The sequence below is a fragment of the Anabrus simplex genome, chromosome 2, assembly GCF_040414725.1.
Source record: "Anabrus simplex isolate iqAnaSimp1 chromosome 2, ASM4041472v1, whole genome shotgun sequence".
NCBI lineage: Eukaryota > Metazoa > Arthropoda > Insecta > Orthoptera > Tettigoniidae > Anabrus > Anabrus simplex.
The window spans coordinates 611,383,852-611,407,727 of NC_090266.1; the positions used below are offsets into that span (position 1 = coordinate 611,383,852).

The following is a 23,876-nucleotide window of genomic DNA, read 5'->3' on the forward strand; positions in this document are numbered from 1 at the left end:
TGGGCTGACAGGTTGTGTTATACTGTAGTCCTTTGTTATTTTGTACCTTGGTTAAAAGATGTAAATGATATAACAGGTTGTAAAAGACTTTACAACAGATTTTCCAGACATGCTTCAGACCAGGCGAAGAGAGAGGGTTATGGTAAAAATAATGTATCCCATCTGTATTTATAGATAGCAGTATGTATGCTAAAGAAAGAAGTGAATAAAATAAGCTATATAATTTTTATTTGAAGGAAATTATAAATACAATTTAAGAAGTGGTAAATTTAGATTCTTCTAGGAGATGAGGTACTATGTTCTTGTAATCCACTCTTGCAAATAGCACAACTATCCTGCAAAGAAATAGAAGGAAAATATATCAGTACACATGAAATACATTCCAAAAATGATGTCTATCACTTACTGAACAAGGATATGTTTGTCAGCTTTTAGTATGTAATTCTTGGTCTTCTGAATGAAACCAATAATTATTCTTTTATTCAGTATCATTAAACTCTCTATTCCTGACAAAAGGCCTCTCCCTTATATGTCCCTTATAAGAGAATCAGCTCAACATCATCTGTGTCCATTCCTGCTACTTTTATTTAATCTTGCGAAGTTCAATAGCAGGGCCCAGATTTTGATGACCTATTAAATGCCGAAAAGTGACCAACATTATGACCTACACATTGTCAAAAACTTACTTAAAATGAGCAAGAAAATACCCAAAAATATGAAGGAAAATATATTTACCCAAAGAGAGTAAATATATGTATTGCCTACCTTACCTTTCTCTCATAATGGCATGAATGCAAATAATAATAATAATAATAATAATAATAATAATAATAATAATAATAATAATAATAGATACAGAAACAACTAAGAAAACAATATGATGTCCAATTTTCAAATACAGTTCTTAAAAGCTACACAATTGAGCATCTAAATGCCATTATTAGGATATTATGCAATCCCTCCAATCTACTGATACTCAGGATACCACGTGTTTGTCAAGACCCAGATGTTGCTGAATGGTAAATCTTTTCTCTGCTGCCCCTCTCACTTCACATATTTCTCAAAAAGGTATCCGACTACCTGTTGAAAAAGAATCCTTGCTGAATTGTGAAATAATTTTCCTTTAATGGACAGATGGCATTTTAATGCTTGAAGTGTATCACAAGAAAATAAATAAAACTCACACAGCGTAAAATGAAACTAACAGGCATGTACCGGTATGTTAGTAGTTGGATACGTCCCGCACTTCAACAACCTCACTGAAATACAAATTTCGTACCTACTACAGTGATAATACCTCACCTCTCATCACGAGACCATCCAGATAAGAAGCAATGTGGGGCCGATGACTTTTGACGTTAGGCCCCTTAAAACAACAAGCATCATCATCATCATCATCATCATCATCATCATCATCATCAAGAAGCAATGTCCCTTCGTTCTCTAGGGATTTGGATTTCCAAAGGGAACGGATAAGGGTTGTAGAAGGTCACTTTATTTCATAGTTTTCGAATTGAGAACTGAATCTTTAGATGTTTGAGTATTCTCATTTATTGAAAGTTGTGACTATTCAGATATGTTAATTACCCAATGTAAATGTATAAAAATGTAAAACTAATGCAGAACAAATAAAAATTACTTTAAAGTCAAGAAATTAATATAACAAATTGCTGAAAATTACAAAATAATGAGGCAAAATTTAAAAAGTGACCTAAAGTTTCAGAAATAAAATATGGGGGTCATAATCAGGATTTATATGTAAGTCAGAGGTCTGCAAACCACTCAGTTCATTCGCTCATGCTCGTTCGACCCTCATATGGTCGACTGTATCTCTGTCGACTTTGAGCAGGTTGGCTAGCATCATGTAGTCTGAGGAACAGTGGCTGATGCGCTTACGGGCAATATCAACGAAGTTACGACGAACAAACAAAAATGAGTAAGGAAAGCAGTGGCTGAATACAAAATGTTGGACACCATGTAAATATTTTAACGGCATTTTCACTGAGGTAATGTAATTACAAACTTACTACACAATTCAAGAAAATTAGGGGGACATGTTTTGTAACGTATGGTGTGTGAACATTAATTCGGTAGATGGGATTCCAAGGGTCGTACAGCATACCCTGAGACTTTAGCTACTCTGGGAATGTCAAATCGAAGTTATACTCCATCTGTAGACGTAGCCATGCATTAAAATGTCAGGTGACCCTTCAAAACAAAGTGAATAGCAGTGCATCCGTGTGTCATTGTGAGGTACACATACGACTGCGGTCATTTGAGCATGTTGTACGTAAATCAGCACATTCCATGAGACATCTTAACGAGGTTCAAGTCCCAAGGGCCGTCACATAGATTCAGGAAGGATGGACTTTCGTCGTGTTGGTGTGGATCTCAATGTCTCTCCGTCAATTATTCAACGTTTGTGGAATCCCTACAATGAGACAGGCCAGTTCACAAGGAGCGTTGGACCAGCTCGTGGACGCATGACAACCCCACAGGATGACCGATATCTGACCTTCTGTGCGTTGTGGCGTCGTTCAGCAACTGCCAGAGAACTGCAACAAGACCTCAGGAGGGCCAATGAAGTCACGCTGCCTGACCAGACAGTAAGGAACAGGTTAAGAGAAGTGTCCTTATGATCCAGATGTCCTGTTTGTGCCCCCCGTTCAACGCAGCAACATGGTGCGCTCACCTTCTGTTTGCCTATACCCAAGTCAAATGGGAACTTCGCCAATGGAGACCTGTGTTGTTCACAGACGTGTCCAGATTTCCCCAGACACAGCGTGATGGACGCCATGGTGAGCAGTACATGCCAAATGTTGTCCAGGAAGGCAACCGATTCGGACAAGGTTCTGTGATGGTGTGGGGTGGCATCAGTATTGATGATCGTACGGATCTTGTCGTCGTCCGTGGTAATCTTACCACTGCGGGGTACATCGAGCAGATACTGCTACAGCATGTGTTGGTTGCTGCATACGGTGTTTGCCCTAAATTTGTACTCATGCACGACAATGCCAGGGCTCATGTAGTGCGCATCACCAGAGCTGTCTTGCGAGAACTGGACATTCAAGAGATGGAATGGCCAGCAGTGAGTCCCAACCTTAATCCCATCCAGCATGTGTGGGATAGGCTTGACAGAAGTGTTCGTGGGCGTCCTGTTCCACCACAGACTTTCCAAGACCTCGAACAGGCTCTCACTGAATAGGACCTAAAACCGCAACGTGACCTCCGTCGAATTATACAGAGCATGTCACATAGGTGCCAAGCTGTGATAAATACTCGTGGAGGACATACACCTTACTGAAGCTCTCCAACTATGATAAATATCCATCCTGCAGGACTGTTATCACATTGTTTTCGCCCCTATTTGGACATTTCCATTTGTGTTCTGAAAAGGAATGTGAATCCATCGATGTTTTGTATACTTCAACGGTACAAAATAAAGGTTTAGTTGGTAATATACCTGGGTGTGAGGTATTGTTTTCTGGAGTATGGCATACGTTCAAAAACATGTTCCCCTAATTTTTTTGAACTGTGTATAAACACTGTGAGATCAGCCTGTCACTTTAGTAGACAAAGAACATTAACTTGTACTGCCTTTTTACATCATCACAAACAGTCACCATTATTGTTTTCTGTTTTTTCTAGTACAGAATGAATCAAAAGAGCATCATTTACTCTATTTGGTTTAAGCGAGCTATTTTTGTCACTAATATGGTTACCACTGGAATTTAAATTTCTTTCACTTGCTGCATTGGAGGCTCGAATAGACAATGCTTTCTTCGCTAGCATAGTGAGTCTTTGATATTCTGTGCTGTTATTTTTCCACCATACTGGAGGATCATCATCAGAAAGGTGATCTTTCAATAAATAAATTGTTATAGGAGGAATATTGGCAATGTTCATTCATCCATAGTCTGAGCCAACATAAACTCGTTTCTAACATTGAGCCCTGTTCCCAAAACAACCATAAAGGGACAAAGATCTGTTGCAAATGTTTTGATGTCGTTCTGTGTAAAGTTTAGTTTGATATTGTGTGATATTGTATTTGATGGACGCACTGTACTAGACCGCACTTACATGTGTGCTTTGATATGTGACATATGCAAACGTCAATAAGGAAGCACAACATCTAGATGGCACATTATCTACATGTGCATCATTCAAAGTTGTTACTAGCAAAAGTATTCCCTCACTTTGCTCTTAATCCTTTCTTACTTTAGTAATCCATGTTCTTTCCTCTCAAGTTTTGCATTCACCCTGTCTTTGGACTGCCCTTCCATGTTCGCAAAAAATATCTTAGCGACTGCATACGTGACTCAGTCTAGCGGAGTAGGACTTAATTGCACGACTACCTTCATTTGACCAACCGTAAACGGGGAATTCAGACCTTTAATGTAAGTTATCAATGTGTACAATGCATCAGTTAAAAGATGATGTCATCAAAATCCGGGCCCTATTCATTAGTGTCCCTAACCAACTGAATTAAAATTTAGTGAGATTATAGGGTGACAGTTCTTCTAAAAAAGTCTAGAGGTTGATGCAAACAGATCAAAGGTATGATATATTAATAAAAAAGTGGCCACAGTGTGATAGTACATATATCAAACCCCCGAATTATATGTAGAAGTTAGAGATATTATTGTCAGTATTCGATTTATTATTATTATTATTATCAGTATTTCATTTATATATTTTGCCATTTATATTGGTAAGCTGGAAGATATCCACATATGTAGGTATGAGTAATTTGTTTTGCACGAGTGGGAAAACATTGCTTTAATAACTCTGGTAATTTGAATGAGTCATATGGCTACCCCAGTGTTTGTTGTGATGTACTTGTGTCGGGAAATTCACGAGTCATGTATATATCCCAGCCTGATGAGATGAGCTTGTTGTTGTATTAGGAAAATTTGGTGACTCATGGAATATACCCCAGAGTTTGTTATTGTCTTGGGAGGAAGAAGTAGTTCAGGGCTTGGGCTTGAGAAGAGGACCACCCATGATTGGCTGGCAAGCACCAATCCAGACGTATCATCTGAGAGGAGCGGGATGTTGATGTCTATAAAGGTTGATCATACGGCGGCAACCTGGTACATTGTAAGGGTGATTGTAAGGGTGATTGTAAAGGAACGAGAAGGAAGACAACTACTACAACTACAAGCAGTAACACTGTATGAAGGAACGACAACTGACACACTGTACGGGAAGGAAGTGGTGCTGATACACGGTACTGGAGTGACACGGCTGCAATGGACTGGACTTCAAACGTTCGTGGAGCGTAGTCTTGTTATGTTCGTGGAAAGTGGCTGATTGTGGAGAGTGCTTGCGCATTAAGTATGGTAGCACTTGTGGCGGCCTAGCATTATATGTTGGTGAAAGCTATCTCAGACTTTCCATAATTTATGTTGAGGATCGACAGACGTGTGTATATATCTTTACAACAAGTGTTAAAATATGTGAACACAGTAGTACAAGGTACAGTATCTGTGTGATGTGATAACTGCCGATTATGAGAATCGGTAAGTCGAATTAACATAGAGACAGTGAAGGGTATTTATCTTCATACATGTACATTGTTCATCGGACTATCTACAAATGGTAGCTTAGTTCTCGCTTGCGTTTTCCCACGATTTTCGTTATTATTGTTGTTGTAAATATGGAGTCTTCCAGCAATATTTTATGTGTGTATTATATGTATAATGTTGTATGTTGATGAGGTGCTCATGCACGGAATTTGTTAAGAATATAGTTAGCTATTTTAGAATCAGTGTTATTGATGAACCTAAGTGCAGTTCCTACCTAATTAGTCGTTTTCAGGAGGTTAGGTAAGGCCTGCAGCAGATGTACCAGTACGCAGCATTATGTACACGCCCTGGGATATAAAGTTTATCATGCTCTTATCTAAATTCGAGGGATCCATTCTGGGGAACTCTGGCGCCCATACCACGGACATTTCGGTTAATTATGCTTATTAATTTTATTAAGTTTTTGAGTAATTTTATTTATATATTTTTATTCATGATTTTATTTATTATTATCAACAAAAAAGTTTACAACAGTATCTTTAACTAACGGAAATTTACACGTCTGATAATTTATTTAATTACGATGCTAAAAGTAAATTAAAAAAATAAAAATCACAATCAACACATATCTTCATTAAAGCCCTCAGTCTGCAAGACTCAGTGAAATAACTATTGGGCTTGAAAAAATTAGAATAACATAATTATGATTAAAGAAAGTCCAGCTTCTTAGCTGAATGGTCACAGTCAAGGCCTTTAGTTCCGAGGGCCCCAGGTTCCAACCCAGGCCGTATCAGGGATTTTAATCACATATGGTTAATTCTTTAGATTCGGTAACAGGGTGTTTGTGTTCGTCCCAATACTCATCTTCATATACATACACATGCAACACATTACACTACAATAGTAAAATACATCCCTCCACAGAGGACTGGTATCAGGAAGGGTATCCAGCAGTAAAACAGGGCCGAGTCCCTATATGTGACACATATCGTGGGATATATGTGGGAAAGGCGGTAGAAAAAGGATTATAACTAAAGAAATAAAATCCAGATGATGAATTAAAGAGAGTCCTAATCTATGCAGAAAAACCATAACTCAAAGGAATGGTGGCTGAAAAACTATGTAAAAAGCAAGAATGAACTGATATACATGATAATTTTCAAGCATTAATCGTTTTGCTGTTTAATAGTGTACTGGAAATAACGCTACGTGAAGGCAAGTTCGAAGTATGAAAGTTAAAATTTTGCGCGAGATGAAGGACAGGCAAGCACACCGAACTACGCTGACGTACACAGCAGTGACTTGGCCGCCTCGGGCCAGCTTCACACAGTGAGCATGACATATATGGTGATGTTCCGATCCATCTGTAAAGTCTACTTGGAGTTAAGATATAATTATTTTTGCACCACAAACGTTGAGGCCATAGTAACTGCTACAAAACATCAAATTCTTGAGCAAATCTACCGTGTACTTTAGGTGTTATAGAGGTGGAATATGTCCATGTTTCGAGATGCTTCATCACCTCCAGGTATAAAAGCAAGGCAATCTAGGCTACAGACAGGCAGTAATACTTCACCGTCTCTGCGATACGGGTGACAGGTGGAGCTCTACAAGTGCGGCAGACCGAACCTATGTCCGGTCGGGACTCTGCATTTCGGTAGGACGATACTCTGACTCTAGTGCTCAGTTCCAGTGGAAGTGGAACATAGTATTTCTCTTCAAGTGCCATATTAGGATTTTTGTTTTCTTTACTAACAGTGGCGTTCCAAAGGAACAGAATTGTTTCGAAATGTGACAATTTCTCCAAGTGTTGTAATATTTCCAAGTGTCATAATGAACGTGTGTTTTCATGACAAACTGTGAGAACATAGAATATTTCCGAGTGATACATTTGAACTTGTTTTTGTAACAAACTGTGGGAACATAGAATATTAATGCCATATTTGAACTTGTGCTGTCTTCTCATTATGTTCCGAGAGAACATAGAATTTTCAGTGACGTATTTAAACTTATAGATTCTACTTCGTAAAAATTATTCACAGACAGTGTTAAACATTCTTCAAGTATAGTTAAACTTTAATGATTATTTATAGACAGTGTTGAACAGTCTCTGAGTGCACTAATTATTTACAGACAGTGTAGAACATTCTCCGAGTGCATTTAAAATTGTTTAATTTATAACAAACATGCTAATATGTCCTGAACTTGCATGAACTGTACAAATTACGTTCAACGATGTGTTGCAATCATAAAATTGACAAAGCCAGTCAGTTAGGAACAGTGATAATACAAGTTAGCAATCTAATAGAATTTTTCAGACTGTTGTGCCAATATCAGCGGACTTACGTCGCGAACTTGACATTGTAAATTTGTACATAATTTTCCCAAGTATCTATACGGCTGACATGCAACATGTGATCAGTTACTCAGTTTAATTGTTTTATTTTCGAGTGTCAATTTCATGAACCATTGACATGTGTGATTCAACGAGGTGTTTGAGTCAAAGATTCAAGTGTCAGTTTCATTAACATTTCACGTATCCCACTTATAATTAATTAATTAATTTATTTATTTGACAGTGATAAAAGTGAGTTGCGTGCTCGTCATGCCTCACCTCTCAGTATTCACGTGTGAGATCGAACCCCACAACGTGTGCACCTAGAAGTTCGAGAACTTTCAGATCCTCCAGAAATTCGAGAAATTCTAGAACTAAGAAACAATGTTAGGATTTAGTTCACCCAATCAATACACGTACTAAACTGTACTAAATTCTAGAACATTGAGAACTTCGCATCAAGGACGGGCATGGTCCCTGACCAGACCGAGCCCAGTAATCATCCCGGAGTCCGGAGGTTCCAGCTTGCTACAACGCATCAACTCAACTTGTGTAAAAGGTGATATGAATTTGTTTCAAATGAGCAAGAAAACCAGATTTTCAAAAGAATATAAATTCATTGACGTAATACCCCTCTCTGTACCAACTCCAATGCTTACATGCCACCCTCTTAGAAATATTCCATGCTCTTCAAGCTAGTATCTGCGGCTAGATACTTTTCTTTCCTGGTACAATAGATAATAAAGCTTTTCTTGGCTTGATATACAGTAAGTAAAATGATGCAAATATTGGCTTTAGTGTTATATGGCACATCGTAATGCCAAAATTATGAATTAGTAAATAATAAGCTACCTACTGTAAAATATACTGCTGCTTTACTGATACCTTAGACATGTGACCTTGATAACTTCTTTGTCCATATTTTTAAAACTTTTTTGTTTATATAATTTGTTTTATGTTGCACCGACAGAGAAAGGTCTTATGATGATTAAGGGAGACCTACTCTCAAAGGGTAGAGAAGGGTCCACCTATTCAATACCATAAGCTTGTATATCGTCTTATGAAACTGGGACTAGTTTTGACTGGGTCATCTTTAGCCACGCTACAATTGTAAGACATATGCACACATATAACCAATAATAAATTAAATACTTTGGTATGCTACAATTTACGATCTTAATTTAGAACATTGATGAAGTCCAAACAACACATCCAAACTTGAAGCTAAATGACACATCAAAACTGCTGTGTTTGACGCTGTACTATGTTGTCGCTCCTATAGCAGTCAAATGTTTGAGTTGATCTGGCACTTGGCATCCTTATCTGTATAGACGAGCAACTTGATTTATAATTTGTTTGTTCACTTAAATATGGGTAATGACTTTATGTAGTTTGGAGGGGAAAATTCGTAATTTTAAATAGGTATTCCTATTCGTCAGATGTAGTGATCTATTGTTTAATTTGGTTTGAAGTGAATGTCTTAAAAGAAAATAATTTGAAGTACGTTATTGAGAAAAGAGAGGAAGCTAGAAGATCGAGATAAATCTATGTACAGTAGCTACATGAGACACGCCCCTGTGTTCTTCGTAAGTTGCGTGCATCTGATATGGACACCAACACCAGATTGTCTGTTAAGAGGGAGCAGGAGTATAGTTTATGATGGCAGGGGTTGGAGGAGGGATGTATGAGGAGGGGCTGGTGGGGGGCAGGTAGGTAGGCTTGAAATGATTGGTGGACTTGACGTGTCTTTTTTCTGTTTCTACTTTGTGCATATAGGAATGATTATAACAAATAGAATATTAGATTTTTCATTGTCTTCACTAATATTATGGTTAGGGTTAAAGTACTGTTCCGAATGAATGTAACAGTTCTTCAAGTGCTAATGCTAGAAAGACTTTAGGAATTTAAAATGATAATTCTAGAGACACTTTAGGAATTTAAAGCGATATTTCTAGAAAGACTTTAGGAATTTCAAGTGATTATTTTCAGAAGGAATTTAGGAAATTATGAAGTGATATTTATTTCACGAATTCTATGAAGTTAATGAAGAAGATTCATTTATTTCCAATTTTAATTTGTTGCAAACACCTACTAGGATTCATAACATTGCTTAAAACATGCAACAGTAAATCCAAGAAAAGAACGTTAACGTTAATTTCTCATTTCGAATGCGAAGCATTAAAGGAGTTATTTATGGCTCATACAAGTTAAATAAACTTAATCTTTTGAAAATAACATCTATTATTTCGCACTGTGAACTCCTTTCTCTGTACTGACTCCTAAGAACTGAACACTCCCTAAGACCATTCTCATGCTCCTTTTCCAATGACTTTTCCTGATACAATATATACCAAATTATAGCATAGTACACCTAATATACGAACATTAGAGTATTCTACAGCTTTCGACTACATAGATTTTGAGGCTAAACTTGTGCAGAATACATATTCCGTATTGATTTTAAATCCATTTACAATAAATAGGTATTGATAGGTGAAACACATTTCTTGTCTGTACAGTGAATCCAATCAATACGGAAAATGAAACTTATAAATAATCATACGGAAGCCAACCAGGAAAAACGTAACGCATTCAAATACCAAAACCTGAAAATTAAACTAATGAACGCAACCAAAAGCAATGCCTTTTTGAAGGAATGCCTTTCAAACAACTTAACACCGAAATTTCTCCAGAAATACCTCACATAGACAAACATTACTACAATATATTTTATTTTCATACTTATGTACTAGCTGATGATGGCCATGGAAGGCCGAAACCGGTACTAATGTAAATCCATTTACAATAAATAAGTATTAATAGGTGGAACACATTTATTGTCTGCACAGTCTAAATGAGCTTCCGAGAAAACAGTTATCGACTTCTTCACAGTTATCTGTGCAACTACTGGTGACTGCAGCTAGTGTTGTAGTTACCTCTATATCAGAACTAATTCCAACAAATATCAATATGCTGTGACACTTCATTACTGTTTTGTACAAGGTCTGACAGTTTGATAACTATTAATAAGTGAACTAATTAAAATACATTTATATAATACTGGTATACGTTTATTTACAATGTAGTTTTAGTGTGCTTTTTTACGTTACAGTGCATATCCTATGCTTATAGTAGGTGATATTACAATACTAGTTTTTATAAACTCAACTGAATTTTCATCTTCATCTTCGTCATTTTCATATTTTGTGTCATCAGAAAAGATATTTGGCTGTTTTGGGTGCTGTACTATTGCAAAGTATGTTTCGGGACAGAAAAATCCATTCAAACACTTAAATGAAACCGAATTTCAGATGAGGTACAGGTTAATAAAATAGACAGTGATGAATGAGGTTAGTCAATCAAATTGATCCAAATTATTAGACCTGAAACACATCGAAACTAATCTGTAAGTTCACTAAACCAAATTCTGATTACCCTAAGGTTTCTGGCAACAGGAGCATTCAAAATTTTACTAGGTGATTACATTAACAGACATACATCAACATGACACACATTGCAGAAATAAAAAGGACCTTCCATGCTATCGCTAGGTTACCATCTGTAATAGAATGCAGTGAGGGGACACACATGAAGATTCAGTCTCTGGATGGTGAAATTGCTGAATGGTACAGAAATAGAAAATCCCACTTTTCCTATAATGTTCAAGCAGCCTGCGATAAATATCTTTGCATCACGGATATTGTTGCAAGCCAGCCAGGCTCAACTCATAACAGTACAATCTTCAATTCATTCTTTGATTCTAAACATTCAAAGTAATGTGCAAGACAGATCAATTCGGCACATATACAAATAAGAAATTGCACTGAACGGTGTTTTGGTGTTCTCAAGAGAAGGTTCCCTGTCCCTGGGATTTTGGACCAAATTACAAACAACTTTAACAGCAATAGCGGCAGCTGCTGCATTACACAACTTGCAGATAGAAGGAAAAAGTATATGTCGTGGAAATGGAAGCAGATTACGATGACACCTTCAAACAATTATTGTTAGAGTGAACACAGGTTTTAACATAAATGGTTTTACACTTCTCAATAATATAAATCAGTTAAAAAGATATTAAAGAAAGTGTGGAATTTCATTGAACCTGATTGTGTTCCTTTAAGATAGAAATATGTAATCCTAATTTAAGTATGTGCGGTCAGTATCCAGTATTACATGTGACAAAATTCATTTTTGGGTCCGTATTGAAAATATTTGTATTAAATAACACTTGTATGTTTTATTATTCATCCACCTATTTAATACAATACAATTTTAGAAATTAGGACATTTTCCCTATCAAAGTTGTTAACATGAAATTAATATATTAATTATATGGTACATGCTTCGCCTATCAATAGTAGGCATCATCAGCCACATTTTTCACCTTACGATAGATCAGGTACCTGATTGGAAATAATTTATGAATGCTGTTAAAAACTATGTCGTTTAACATGTATTGGAGATTGGTAAACACTATTACAATATAAAATGTAGTATGCTGTTATTTGACAATATTTGTGATAATATTGGAGTCTAAAAACGTGATAATTCTTTGACGATTATGACATATTAAAAGATATTACAATAGAGATAAAAAACAGAAAACACATTCCATTTAGTTGTCAGATGGCGTATTGTTAAAAACTTAAGGAAAGTTGAGCAATTATATGGTCGTTGGTTCTTGAAGTTATTAAATACTGATTTTGATTTATTTGCTTATAAATATTGGAGAATTTTCATATGGTCTGGTTCCTTTTCAGATAATAGTAGTTGGAAATGTTGGTGGCGTAGGCTATATTAAAGTCTTTGTAAGCGTCATTAGACCATCTTCTTTGATGTGGTAAGAGTTTGTAGTGGGTATGGCTCTTTGCTGTTGGGCGTGTTGAGGTGAGCTTATTAGTTGGAAGGGAACGTTGTTGTCATTCGGTGGTTAGCCAAAGATATGATGAGTTCTGTAATTAAAGAGTTAATTTGAAAATTTAATGAATAACCATAATTGGAATTAAGGAGCTGAATAGTGAAAGTTAAATGAAGAGTGTTGACACTTACCCCCTTCGACCGCTGAGATGTTAGCTTACGTTGAGTGTTTTAGAGTAACTGGCAGTCGTCGAGCTCTTACTACGTGTGTTGTATTTGTGAAGTCTTGGCGGAGGGGGTTGAGCTTGGGAAGGCGAGGCTGAGGGTCCATTCGCTGCGCGTGAGGGGTAGTTGTCGGCAGTGGAAGGAGGGGACGGGGGTGGTGTGTGTGTTGGATTGGTGGGTGTGTTTACTGATTTGGTGCTAAATATTTTGCAAAACTTACTATTCAGAAGTAATGGTTTTTGTAATAGAATTGAAATCTGTTCATAAAGAGGACTTTTGTTATCTATTACGTCATTTAAGTTTTTGCCTTTGTTAAAGTGTTGATCTAAGAAGATGTATAAGTTTTCGTATTCTGTCATGAGCTTACTTTTTCAATTCTTTGTAAAATTTGTAAATCCTGATCTATTGTAGTAAATTTGTGACCTGTTTCTTTCATGTGGTTACTCATCGCAGAGAATTTATTATGTTTTTGGTCGTTATAATGTTCTGCATATCTAGTTGAAAAACAGCGGCCAGTTTGACCAACATAAGAAAAATACATATTGAGCATTTGAGTCTATATATACCCGAGCTTGAATATTTATTATTGGTTGAACTGACTGAGTTATGATTAAAAAATAAATTTCGATTTGTATTTTGCGTTGTGTAAGCGATTTTTACCTCATGTTTTCTTAAAGGATTGGTGATTTGATGGATTTTTGGGTTGGTATATGTGAATTTCGCGAATTTTGGTTTGTTGGGTTTTATTGGAGAAAGGTTTGTGGTTAATTTTAGTCTGACTTTATTAATGATTTTGCTGATCATATCTAGATTGAACCCGTTGAATCTGGCTATTTCTTTTATGAAATCTAATTCTTTTTTAGATTATTCGGTGAAAGAGGGATTTGTAACAAAGACAAGAACGTAAATGACGTAAGAGATAATAAAAGTCCTCTTTATCAACCGATTTCAATTCTATTACAAAAACCATTCCTTCTGAATAATAAGTTTTCTCAGATAATGAAATGAATCTCCTTAATAAAGGCATCAAATACAACTGGCCTAATCCACAAAAGGTCGAAGATGGAATTACCACTATCGCCGAGACCGAATCTACTATTAACGAACAGATTCCCATAGAGATACAAAGCGATGTTAAATACGAAATAAAAAAGAGAATACCTACTCTCGTTAATGACATAACTAACAATAATTGTAACCTTTCAAAACAAAACTAAAAACTAAAATTAACTACAATAACGTCATAGTAACAAAGGCTGATAAGGGCAATACAACAGTTTTAAAGAATAAACAAGACTACATCAAAAAACAGAAGAGTTTTTCTCCGATAAAACCTACACATTTATCAATAAAGATCCCATAGTAAAAACACAACGCAATCTAATAACACTCCTTAAGAATTCAACATTTCTACTAAATGAACAAGACTACCAAAAATGACCACTATGAATCCGACATTACTCACAGCAAGATCATTACCTAAAATACACAAGAAAGACATCCACATCAGACCAATAATCAATAACAGAAGCAGTCTTAAATTTCACAATTCAAATCCCATCAGAAATTCTATCGAACTTCGCGAAACTTTAAACAAATTCAATTTACAAACAAATCACGTCTTATGTTCCTTTGATATCACGAATATGTACGCAAATATACCTGTCAACGAAACTACCACCATAATGAAAAACAACCTCTCCAAACAGCGCATTAGGCAAAATTGAAATAGACGAATTCATAAAGATACTAAGTTTTGTTTTACACAATAATTACTTTACTTTCAACCACAAAATATATAAACACGAACGCTTAGCTATGGGAGACACCATCTCCGGCATTTTAGCGGACATCTACATTGACAATCTAGAACACAATAAAATAGTAAAAAACATTAACGGACTCAGTTTATGGCTCCGTTATGTCGACGACACATTAGTAATTATTGATAAACAACTTAACAATAGTGATAACATCCTAACGTTTATAAACGATTTAGACGATAATATAAAGTTCACAAAGGAAAACGAAAACAACAATTCAATCCATTTTCTAGACATCAAAATCACGCGAGTTATGAACAAATTTGATTTGCAAATTTACCGCAAGCCTTCATTTACTCCAATAACTATACAAAACGAATCTCTGCACCCAAATTCCCATAAACAAGCCACTTATTACAGTTCAGTATATAGAGCATTAAAAATCCCTCTTTGACCGAATAATCTAAAAAAAATAGATTTCATAAAAGAAATACTCAGATTCAACGAGTTCAATCTAGATATGATGAACAAAATCATTAATAAAGTCAAACTAAAATTAACCACAAACCTTTCTCCAATAAAACCCAACAAACCAAAATTCGCGAAATTCACATATACCAACCCAAAAATCCACCAAATCACCAATCCTTTAAGAAAACATGAGGTAAAAATCGCTTACACAACGCAAAATACAAATCGAAATTTATTTTTTAATCATAACTCAGTTAGTTCAACCAATAATAATTATTCAAGCTCGGGTATATATAGACTCAAATGCTCAATATGTATTTTTTCTTATGTTGGTCAAACTGGCCGCTGTTTTTCAACTAGATATGCAGAATCAATCCAACACACACCACCCCCCCCCCTCCTTTCACTGCCGACAACTCCCCCTCACGCGCAGCGAATGGGCCCTCAGCCACGCCTTCCCAAGCTCAACCCCCTCCACCAAGACTTCACAAATACAACACACGTAGTAAGAGCTCGACGACTGCCAGTTACTCTAAAACACTCAACGTAAGCTAACATCTCAGCGTTCGAAGGGGGTAAGTGTCAACACTCTTCATTTAACTTCCACTATTCAGCTCCTTAATTCCAATTATGGTTATTCATTAAATTTTCAAATTAACTCTTTAATTACAGAACTCATCATATCTTTGGCTAACCACCGAATGACAACAACGTTCCCTTCCAACTAATAAGCTCACCTCAACACGCCCAACAGCAAAGAGCCATACGCATTACAAACTCTTACCACATCAAAGAAGATGGTCTAATGACGCTTACAAAGACTTTAATATAGCCTACGGCACCAACATTTCCAACTACTATTATCTGAAAAGGAACCAGACCATATGAAAATTCTCCAATATTTATAAGCAAATAAATGAAAATCAATATTTAATAACTTCAAGAACCAACGACCATATAATTGCTCAACTTTCCTTAAGTTTTTAACAATACGCCATCTGACAACTAAATGGAATGTGTTTTCTGTTTTTTTTATCTCTATTGTAATATCTTTTTTTTTTGCTAGTTGCTTTACGTCGCGCCGACACAGATAGGTCTTATGGCGACGATGGGACAGGGAAGGGCTGGGAGTGGGAAGGAAGCGGCCGTGGCCTTAATTAAGGTACAGCCCCAGCATTTGCCGGGTGTGAAAATGGGAAACCACGGAAAACCATTTTCAGGGCTGCCGACAGCGGGGTTCGAACCTACTATCTCCCGAATACTGGATACTGGCCGCACTTATGCGACTGCAGCTATCGAGCTCGGTGTAATATCTTTTAATATGCCATAATTGTCAAAGAATTATCATATTTTTAGACTCCAATATTATCACAAATATTGCCAAATAACAGCATACTACATTTTATATTGTAATAGTGTTTACCAATCTCCAATACATTTTAAACGACATAGTTTTTAACAGCATTCATAAATTATTTCCAATCAGGTACCTGATCTATCGTAAGGTGAAAAATGTGGCTGATGATGCCTACTATTGATAGGCGAAGCATGTACCATATAATATATTAATTTCATGTTAACAACTTTGATAACGACAATGTCCTACTTTTAAAATTGTATTGTATTGAATAGGTGGATGAATAATAAAACATACAAGTGTTATTTAATACAGTATCCAGTATTCGGGAGATAGTGGGTTCGAACCCCACTGTCGGCAGCCCTGAAGATTGTTTTCCATTTTCACACCAGGGAAATGCTGGGGCGGTACCTTAATTAAGGCCACGACCGCTTCCTTCCCACTTCCAGCCCTCTCCCGCCCCACGTCGCCATAACACCTATCTGTGTCGGTGCGACGTAAAACAAATAGCAAAAAAGTTTCTTTTCCAGGTATAATCTGTTATACATTTTCTTTTTCAGGTATTTTCTGAATTTTATTTATTCACAAATTAGTTTCAACAGATTGAAGAACCTAACAGTTATAATTTAACTCAGTCGAAACTAAAAAGGAACAAAATTTCAACCACCTCCTTTTTTTAAAAAAAAGGTCTATTAACAAGTTCCTTTTGAAAGACAGATAATTCTAAACATGCAAAAAATTTCAGACATTTCGTTTTTTGTATTGTGTCGCACCAAATAGCACCAGTCACTGATTTATTAATTGGATTATGATTGAGATAATGGTGCACATGTTTACCAACCAATTTTCATTACAGAAAACTTCTGTTAGGAAATGTACTTTTGTTAGCAAGAGTAACTAGATATTATTAAAAATTCATTTAAACATACATACTGAACCAGGAATACCTACGGCCTGGCAAAGTGTATTTTTAATTTGCAATTTATTTGCGATATGAAAGCACTAGCACTTAAAGTCAGCGTGCAAAGCCAACATTCGAGACTCAGCTGCAAGCTATGCGAGTGAGAGAGAGAGCGCGCTACGTCACAGCCGGGGATCAGGCCGGATGACGTAATCTCCACGTGCTGCCAGCTCACCAGCCTAGAAAGTGCTGGCACATTTTTATATCTGCTAAACCCTTCTAGGCCGGTCCCATGGTGTAGGAATAGCATGCCTGCTTCTCGCCAGGAGGCCCCGGGTTCCATTCCCGGCCAGGTCAGGGATTTTTCTCTCGACCTGAGGGCTGGTTCGAGGTTCACTCAGCCTACATGGTTAGAATTGAGGAGCTATCTGACGGTGAGATGGCGGCGCCGGCTTCAAAAGCCCAGAATAACGGCCGAGAGGATGCGTCATGCTGACCACACAGCCCCTCGTAATCTGCAAGCCTTCGGGCTGAGCAGCGGTCGCTGGACAGGCCAAAGCCCTTTCAAGGGTGTTAAGTGCCGTGTGGTTTTGAACCCTTTTAGTTATGAATTAATGAAGTACATCATCGTGAAGCCCGTATTTTAAATGTAAACTGGCCAAAGTTTGAAGAAAATTGACCTACAGATTTCCAAGATATTAAGGTGGAAAGGAAACACATTTTTCGCGAGAAGCAGAGAACTAGCCTTGTTTCAAGTATATAAGAGCCTCAACATGTGGGGTATAATCAGTTGCTATCTACAACTCGACTATGACGGATTGTACGGTCACCGTGTGCAGGCGTCGAACCTGAACTAGGTCGCGTTATGCAAAGTTAGTCGTTGAACTTATATTTCTGCAGTGCTACGGACTTATAGAAATCCGGCGTGTACTAAGACGGAACTTGTAAAATTTCAAGAGCTACGGACTTAGAAAAGATCTGGCATGTAATATTTCCGATAACTTATATAAAATTTTTGGAGTGTTACGGACTTGGAAAATACAGTGTACTAAGTTGAACTCTATTATTTTCGGTGATATCTCCAAACTTAGTAACATTTCAGCGTGTGCTAGAATGAGTGTTTGACATTGGACTGTGACTTATCAGAACTTAGAATATTTCTAGAACTCGGAACTTAGTGTTTGTCGTAACCGAGTGGGGGCAATTTTCCCAAATATTACTTATATTTGAACAGTGATACCAAATAACTTAGTGAACCTTAAGGACTATGCCATTTCCATGAAATATTAACCAGAGTGAAGTAAAATAACACTTAATATGCCATTAATATTTGTGTTAGTAATAACTAGAAACATTAAATGCATCTTGCGTGTGTAGGACATGGACTGAACTTATACTTGACATTCCGATAAGCTTTGAACTTTAGGTTTCATTTTGAACCCAATACAACGTGTTCTGAATGTCAGAAACATTATTCTCTTGTGTAAATAGTCTGAATTATACGAAGTGTTTTCAAAAACTCGTATTACTCAAGAAGTGTGACCACTTAAAACTGTGGAAACATCGAACTGTGATGTGTGTTTCAAAATCATAAATATTTCAGACTGCAGTTTAATTCATTCAAAAGCCGTAATTATATCTAAGTGTGATTATTGCTTTGAAGTTACGTAATAGACTGTTATTCAAAGTGCACGTAACAGTCTGTGATTCAAAGTTCACTTAATAGACTGTGATTCAAAGTACAATTCTCAGCACTGTTTACGAGTGACTTGTTAATTTTCACTTGACCAGATAGTGCTATTTTTAACAGTCACGATCAATCGTCAATTGAACTTTCTCGTGTGTCTTCACAATTAAGTGACACCAGAAATCTTGACCGAGTGTTTAATTCTCATATCAACTTAATATCTGACTCGACGTGGGAGATGGTACGTGGTACAACGTGGGATATGGTGCGTGGTTCGACGTGGGAAATGGAACGTGGTTCGACGTGGGAAATGGAACGTGGTACAACGTGGTGCTGACAACATCGATGGAGTTCCAGATGCTGTTCGTAGAACCACATTCCCCAGTTCCAGCGTGATAAACATTCAGGTGATATTTAGCATTAAAACTTTCAAACAATTAAAAGCAGTGATTATTCATAGCACTAGACATTTACGAACTTCTTGAACAGGCACCTTATTATTTTCAAGTCATTCTTTTCAAGTGCTACTTCAACTAAAATGTTAATCTAATTACAAGTGCCGATTTATTTCCGAGTGACAATTAGTTTAACGTGATAATTTAAACCGATTTTAGGTGATTTAAAGTAATTTCATCTTAGAGTTATTCAAATAAAATTGTGAAGTCCTTAACTTAAAAAGACTGTAGGCATTATCAGTGCTCAACTTTAAAAGACTGTAGGTCTTACATGAGAATAATCTATAAAGATTATGTGTGCTTATTCCAGAAAATTCTAGAGACTCATGAAACAATATTTAAGAATTTCATGAAGAAATAAGTTCATTTTTCAAATTTCATTTATTGTAAGAATTTTCAGAATGAACATTTTGGTTGAAATATTCAAGAATATACTTGACGGAAGATATTTCCAATTCATTTTCAGTTTCAATGCGAGATAATAAGGAAGTTATTTATGCACCTAGTCATTTGAATAAATTTTAATTTTTCAAAATAACATCTATTATTTCACTCTGTGAACTCCTTTCTCTGTACCGGCTCCTAAGAATCGATCACTACCTGAGACCTTTCTCACGCTCCTTATCCCAACTTTTCCTGGTACAATATAGAGATGTCTTTCGGAGAATGAGAGATACTAAAAATGCTGACTCATACGGTTTGTTGTCATAGCTTATAAATATGAATTTAAGTTTCCGGAATTCATGAAAGTTATCAGTGCAGTTGAAGTCATAAACGCTTTTACGTAACACACAGGTAACTGTGGTGTACCAGGAACTGGCCGTTATTCTCCTTGATGATACCAGGCAAATTTAAAATGTATGGCAGGGAGCAGTACATTCTTTTAATTTAAAAAATATAGAGACGAGTACAATAATGTAAGTTGGGTCACATAACCAGGCATGTATTCTCTATTAATAATTCATACTAACCATGAAATCCAAGGTTGGTAAACAATCCTCATGGAAAGCATGCTTGCAATAGAACACAACTACTCTGCTGGCATGGCTTAGATCTGAAAGAAAAAAAGAGATAAAGAAAAACGAACTGAATTCAGTAAAATACAAAATAATATCATTACAAAGACTAACAAGGAATGACACAGAAAACACCATCAAACTCAGTCCATCCAAAGTTATGCATACAAATGTATACCGGGTGGTATAGCTGCCCCTATTTTTTCCTGAAAATATGCAACCAGCTAGGATTTAAATGCTTCTTAGTCCTATCCTACAGCAATTTTATGTGTAGTTAGCACGATACAGACTTCCCCGCACAATGCAAGAACGGTACAAAAGGCAGTAAGTGAGGCTCATCTCAAAAACACTGTACCACTTTATGCAGAGCAGAGTCCAATACTCTAGTCATTTTTACGAAATGTTACAATACTGTACAAACCATAGCTGCACCTACAGTTATCGGTAGAGAATTCCACACCTGATTGGTCCAAGAGGCCATTTTCCTTTGATAGAAAAGGGCGGTCACGAAATCATAGAAAACGTGATAGGTTAGGATCAATTACAGACATGTCAGTTCACCACCATTTTGTATAGTCTCATCACATCGAAATTGATATAAACGTGTTTTTCACAGTATTTTATAATCTATTGTGCGCAAATGGTGTACAGCAGGTGTGATAGCTTATGCCATGTAATTACTACTGTTAGAGCATTCAATAAAGGCATAAATCGGGCCATAAGGCTGCAACACATCAGTAACTTTTCAAAGTGAGATATTTCACTCTTCTCGTGAATACAGAGTTATACAGGTTGAACTTATTATGGTGGAAGTAGCTGCGCAGAATTACGCTCTGTAGATGTGCCTGGATAGGCTGCTTGAAACTGAGGGTTCAAACTCATCTTGAGTCATGCCATTTTTTAATTTTCATTTCGTAATCACCTAGGCATCCTTTATGAAGACTTGATTTTTTGGAGTCTCAGATATTGTTCTAAAGAAGTTTTAATAAATATTGCCATGTATGAACCTACTATGGATAAATGCACTTTGAATACCACCTGAAACATTAATCTGGACTCATTCAACGAAGTAATAGGTACATACTCTATGCGTAGGAAATGGTTGAAACTATCTGGGCTTAAGAGAGACATGATTCTTCAGCACACAGTGGTGTTTGCAGCAAAGTAAACCTGTCTGCACATTCGCTGAATTTTGAAGCCTTCTTAAAAGTATCCTCCCCATAGAGGTTTTTAATGTTGCCATAGATGCTTTCAATTAAGGAGAAAGAAGTCTATTCTTCTTTCTTCTTTGTGTTTTCTACTGAGAAGCAGGGACCATAACATCATTCCCAACTGTGTGAAGCTTGAACCACACCCCCTCCCTTACCAAACTCTTACCAAGCACGAATGAATATATCGGGAGATCTGAGGCGTAGATCGCGACTAGGAAAGACCAAAGTACACAGCCTTGAACTGGAAAAGACCCTCATTACCAATGAAGAACGCTAAGAGACTATTACTACAAGGAATAAAATTCAAGTAAACTTAAATGAGGGTTTATTGATATCGTAAAACAAAGGTAAAGAATTAAAGCAATCAATTCAAGATATGAGGAAAAGGCATATACATGAGTAGACGTTGTTCAGTCGATGTCGTAGCATTATTGCGTGAGCATGGCATTATCAAACTCCAGGTAAAATTAAACTTACGACGAGCTCACTCACTTATATTGAGAATCATAATTCAATATGCCACTTCCAATATTTCACACAGAGATCAAACAGGTCGTTCTTTCCACGAGTTCAATACCATCTTTTACATACTCATTTCAACTCCATCTCATCAACAATTAACAATGACCGTCAAAGCCCCCACGCTTCACGGAGAAAAAACCCAGAGAAGGAAAGATAAAATATGTAAGATATCAGTATGGCACAAAGAGAAACACCTCTGGACCAAAGAAACGGTGTCGATAACCCCAAGGAGAAACTCAGGCATGCGCATAGTCTAAAAAAAGAAGATGGCGGCCCCCTGAGTAAGCGAGCGCCCAGAATAGGTGCGAATGCAACATAAACAGCACCGTAGGAAAAGCAAAAATGAGACACTAAAACAAGAATTAAAATGAAAATTTAACCACACCATTCAGACAAAGCCGGTATCGGCAACCAATGAGAGCACCAGCTCCAGTTAAATAACGAACTCATTTTCATGTAGTATGACTCCCAGGTCAATAAACAAGGTTTCGTTAACACCAAACGTAGCGTGCACAGCACAAATGAATTAGCTGCGGGATCAGAGAAATCCCGTTCTCATGCACAAACCCATTAGTGTAGGCGCCTCGTACGAAGCGAGTGGAAGCTCAAACAGGGCAAACAGTTATTTGATGGCGAAATACTTTAGAATGCAGAAACGAAGTAATATGAGACCCAATTATCACAACATAATTCCAATAACCACAACAAAACACGCAGCCCATTCATGCTGTGGAGCGAAAGGACGCGTATGAATCAGCTATGAATACTAGTGCAGGTATCACAAAAGGACAGTAGCACGAATAATAATATGAAAGAATTGCCATACCTGTAATATAAACCATCAAGGTAAGACGAAGGATGGCAGTATAGGCTAAGTTTGAATCTAATAAATACCCATCTATAGCTCAGAAAAGCCGCTCCGATCTGCGTGGGGTCCATTTTAAATCCTGCTCTCTAAACCACAACAAACATTTGAGTCAAAGAGATAAAATTACAGTCTCGCCGGAAGGAATGATCCTCCGTGTTCACAACTGAGGGTGCTGCCCTCTCTAGTACAATCTTGGAAATAGTTAAGTCAATCAACGAGAAGTCGGAAGAGGCCATTAGCAATAACAGAAAGGTAACTTTTATGAAACTGCCATTCAAACAAGGCTCAAGCTGAAGCACATGTTAAATACACCGAAGGCCAGGAGAATATATCAACGCGCCAGCAAGGCTCTTGTGATCGAGAGAGTGTGTAACACTCGTAGGGAACTGTATTCAGTCTCCCGACAGTTGTTTCGTTTACAACTGATGTTAAGCAGGTGTCATTCAGACAGAAATCAAAGTTCCTCCGTCTAGCTCAGAAACAGGCGGTATCTCGCACAAATCCGGATGCTAGTAAAACTGTCGTCAATCTTTCCCAGAAATCCTTGGACGAGAACCAAACGGCAGTTCTAGCTAGGGTCTTAATTTCGCTGTCGCTCCCTCCAAAATTCCCACTGAGGAGTTAATTACTTCCGTTGAAGCAGCCATCCACAAACTACCTACGGATGAGGCTGAGGAGTT

General features: G+C 37.0%; 1 protein-coding gene across 1 annotated transcript in view; it reads right to left on the reverse strand.

Moving 5' to 3' along the window:
• Window positions 1-203: 203 nt before the first annotated feature.
• lt (vacuolar protein sorting-associated protein light) overlaps window positions 204-23,876 on the reverse strand; it is a 343,814-nt gene continuing 320,141 nt past the window's right edge. The window contains exons 18-19 of the mRNA XM_067139250.2: window positions 20,551-20,633; window positions 204-335 (exon numbers count right to left, since the gene is read on the reverse strand). Coding sequence (XP_066995351.1) covers window positions 270-335; window positions 20,551-20,633 — 149 coding nt within the window. The 3' untranslated portion in view covers window positions 204-269. The remainder of the gene's footprint in view (window positions 336-20,550; window positions 20,634-23,876) is intronic.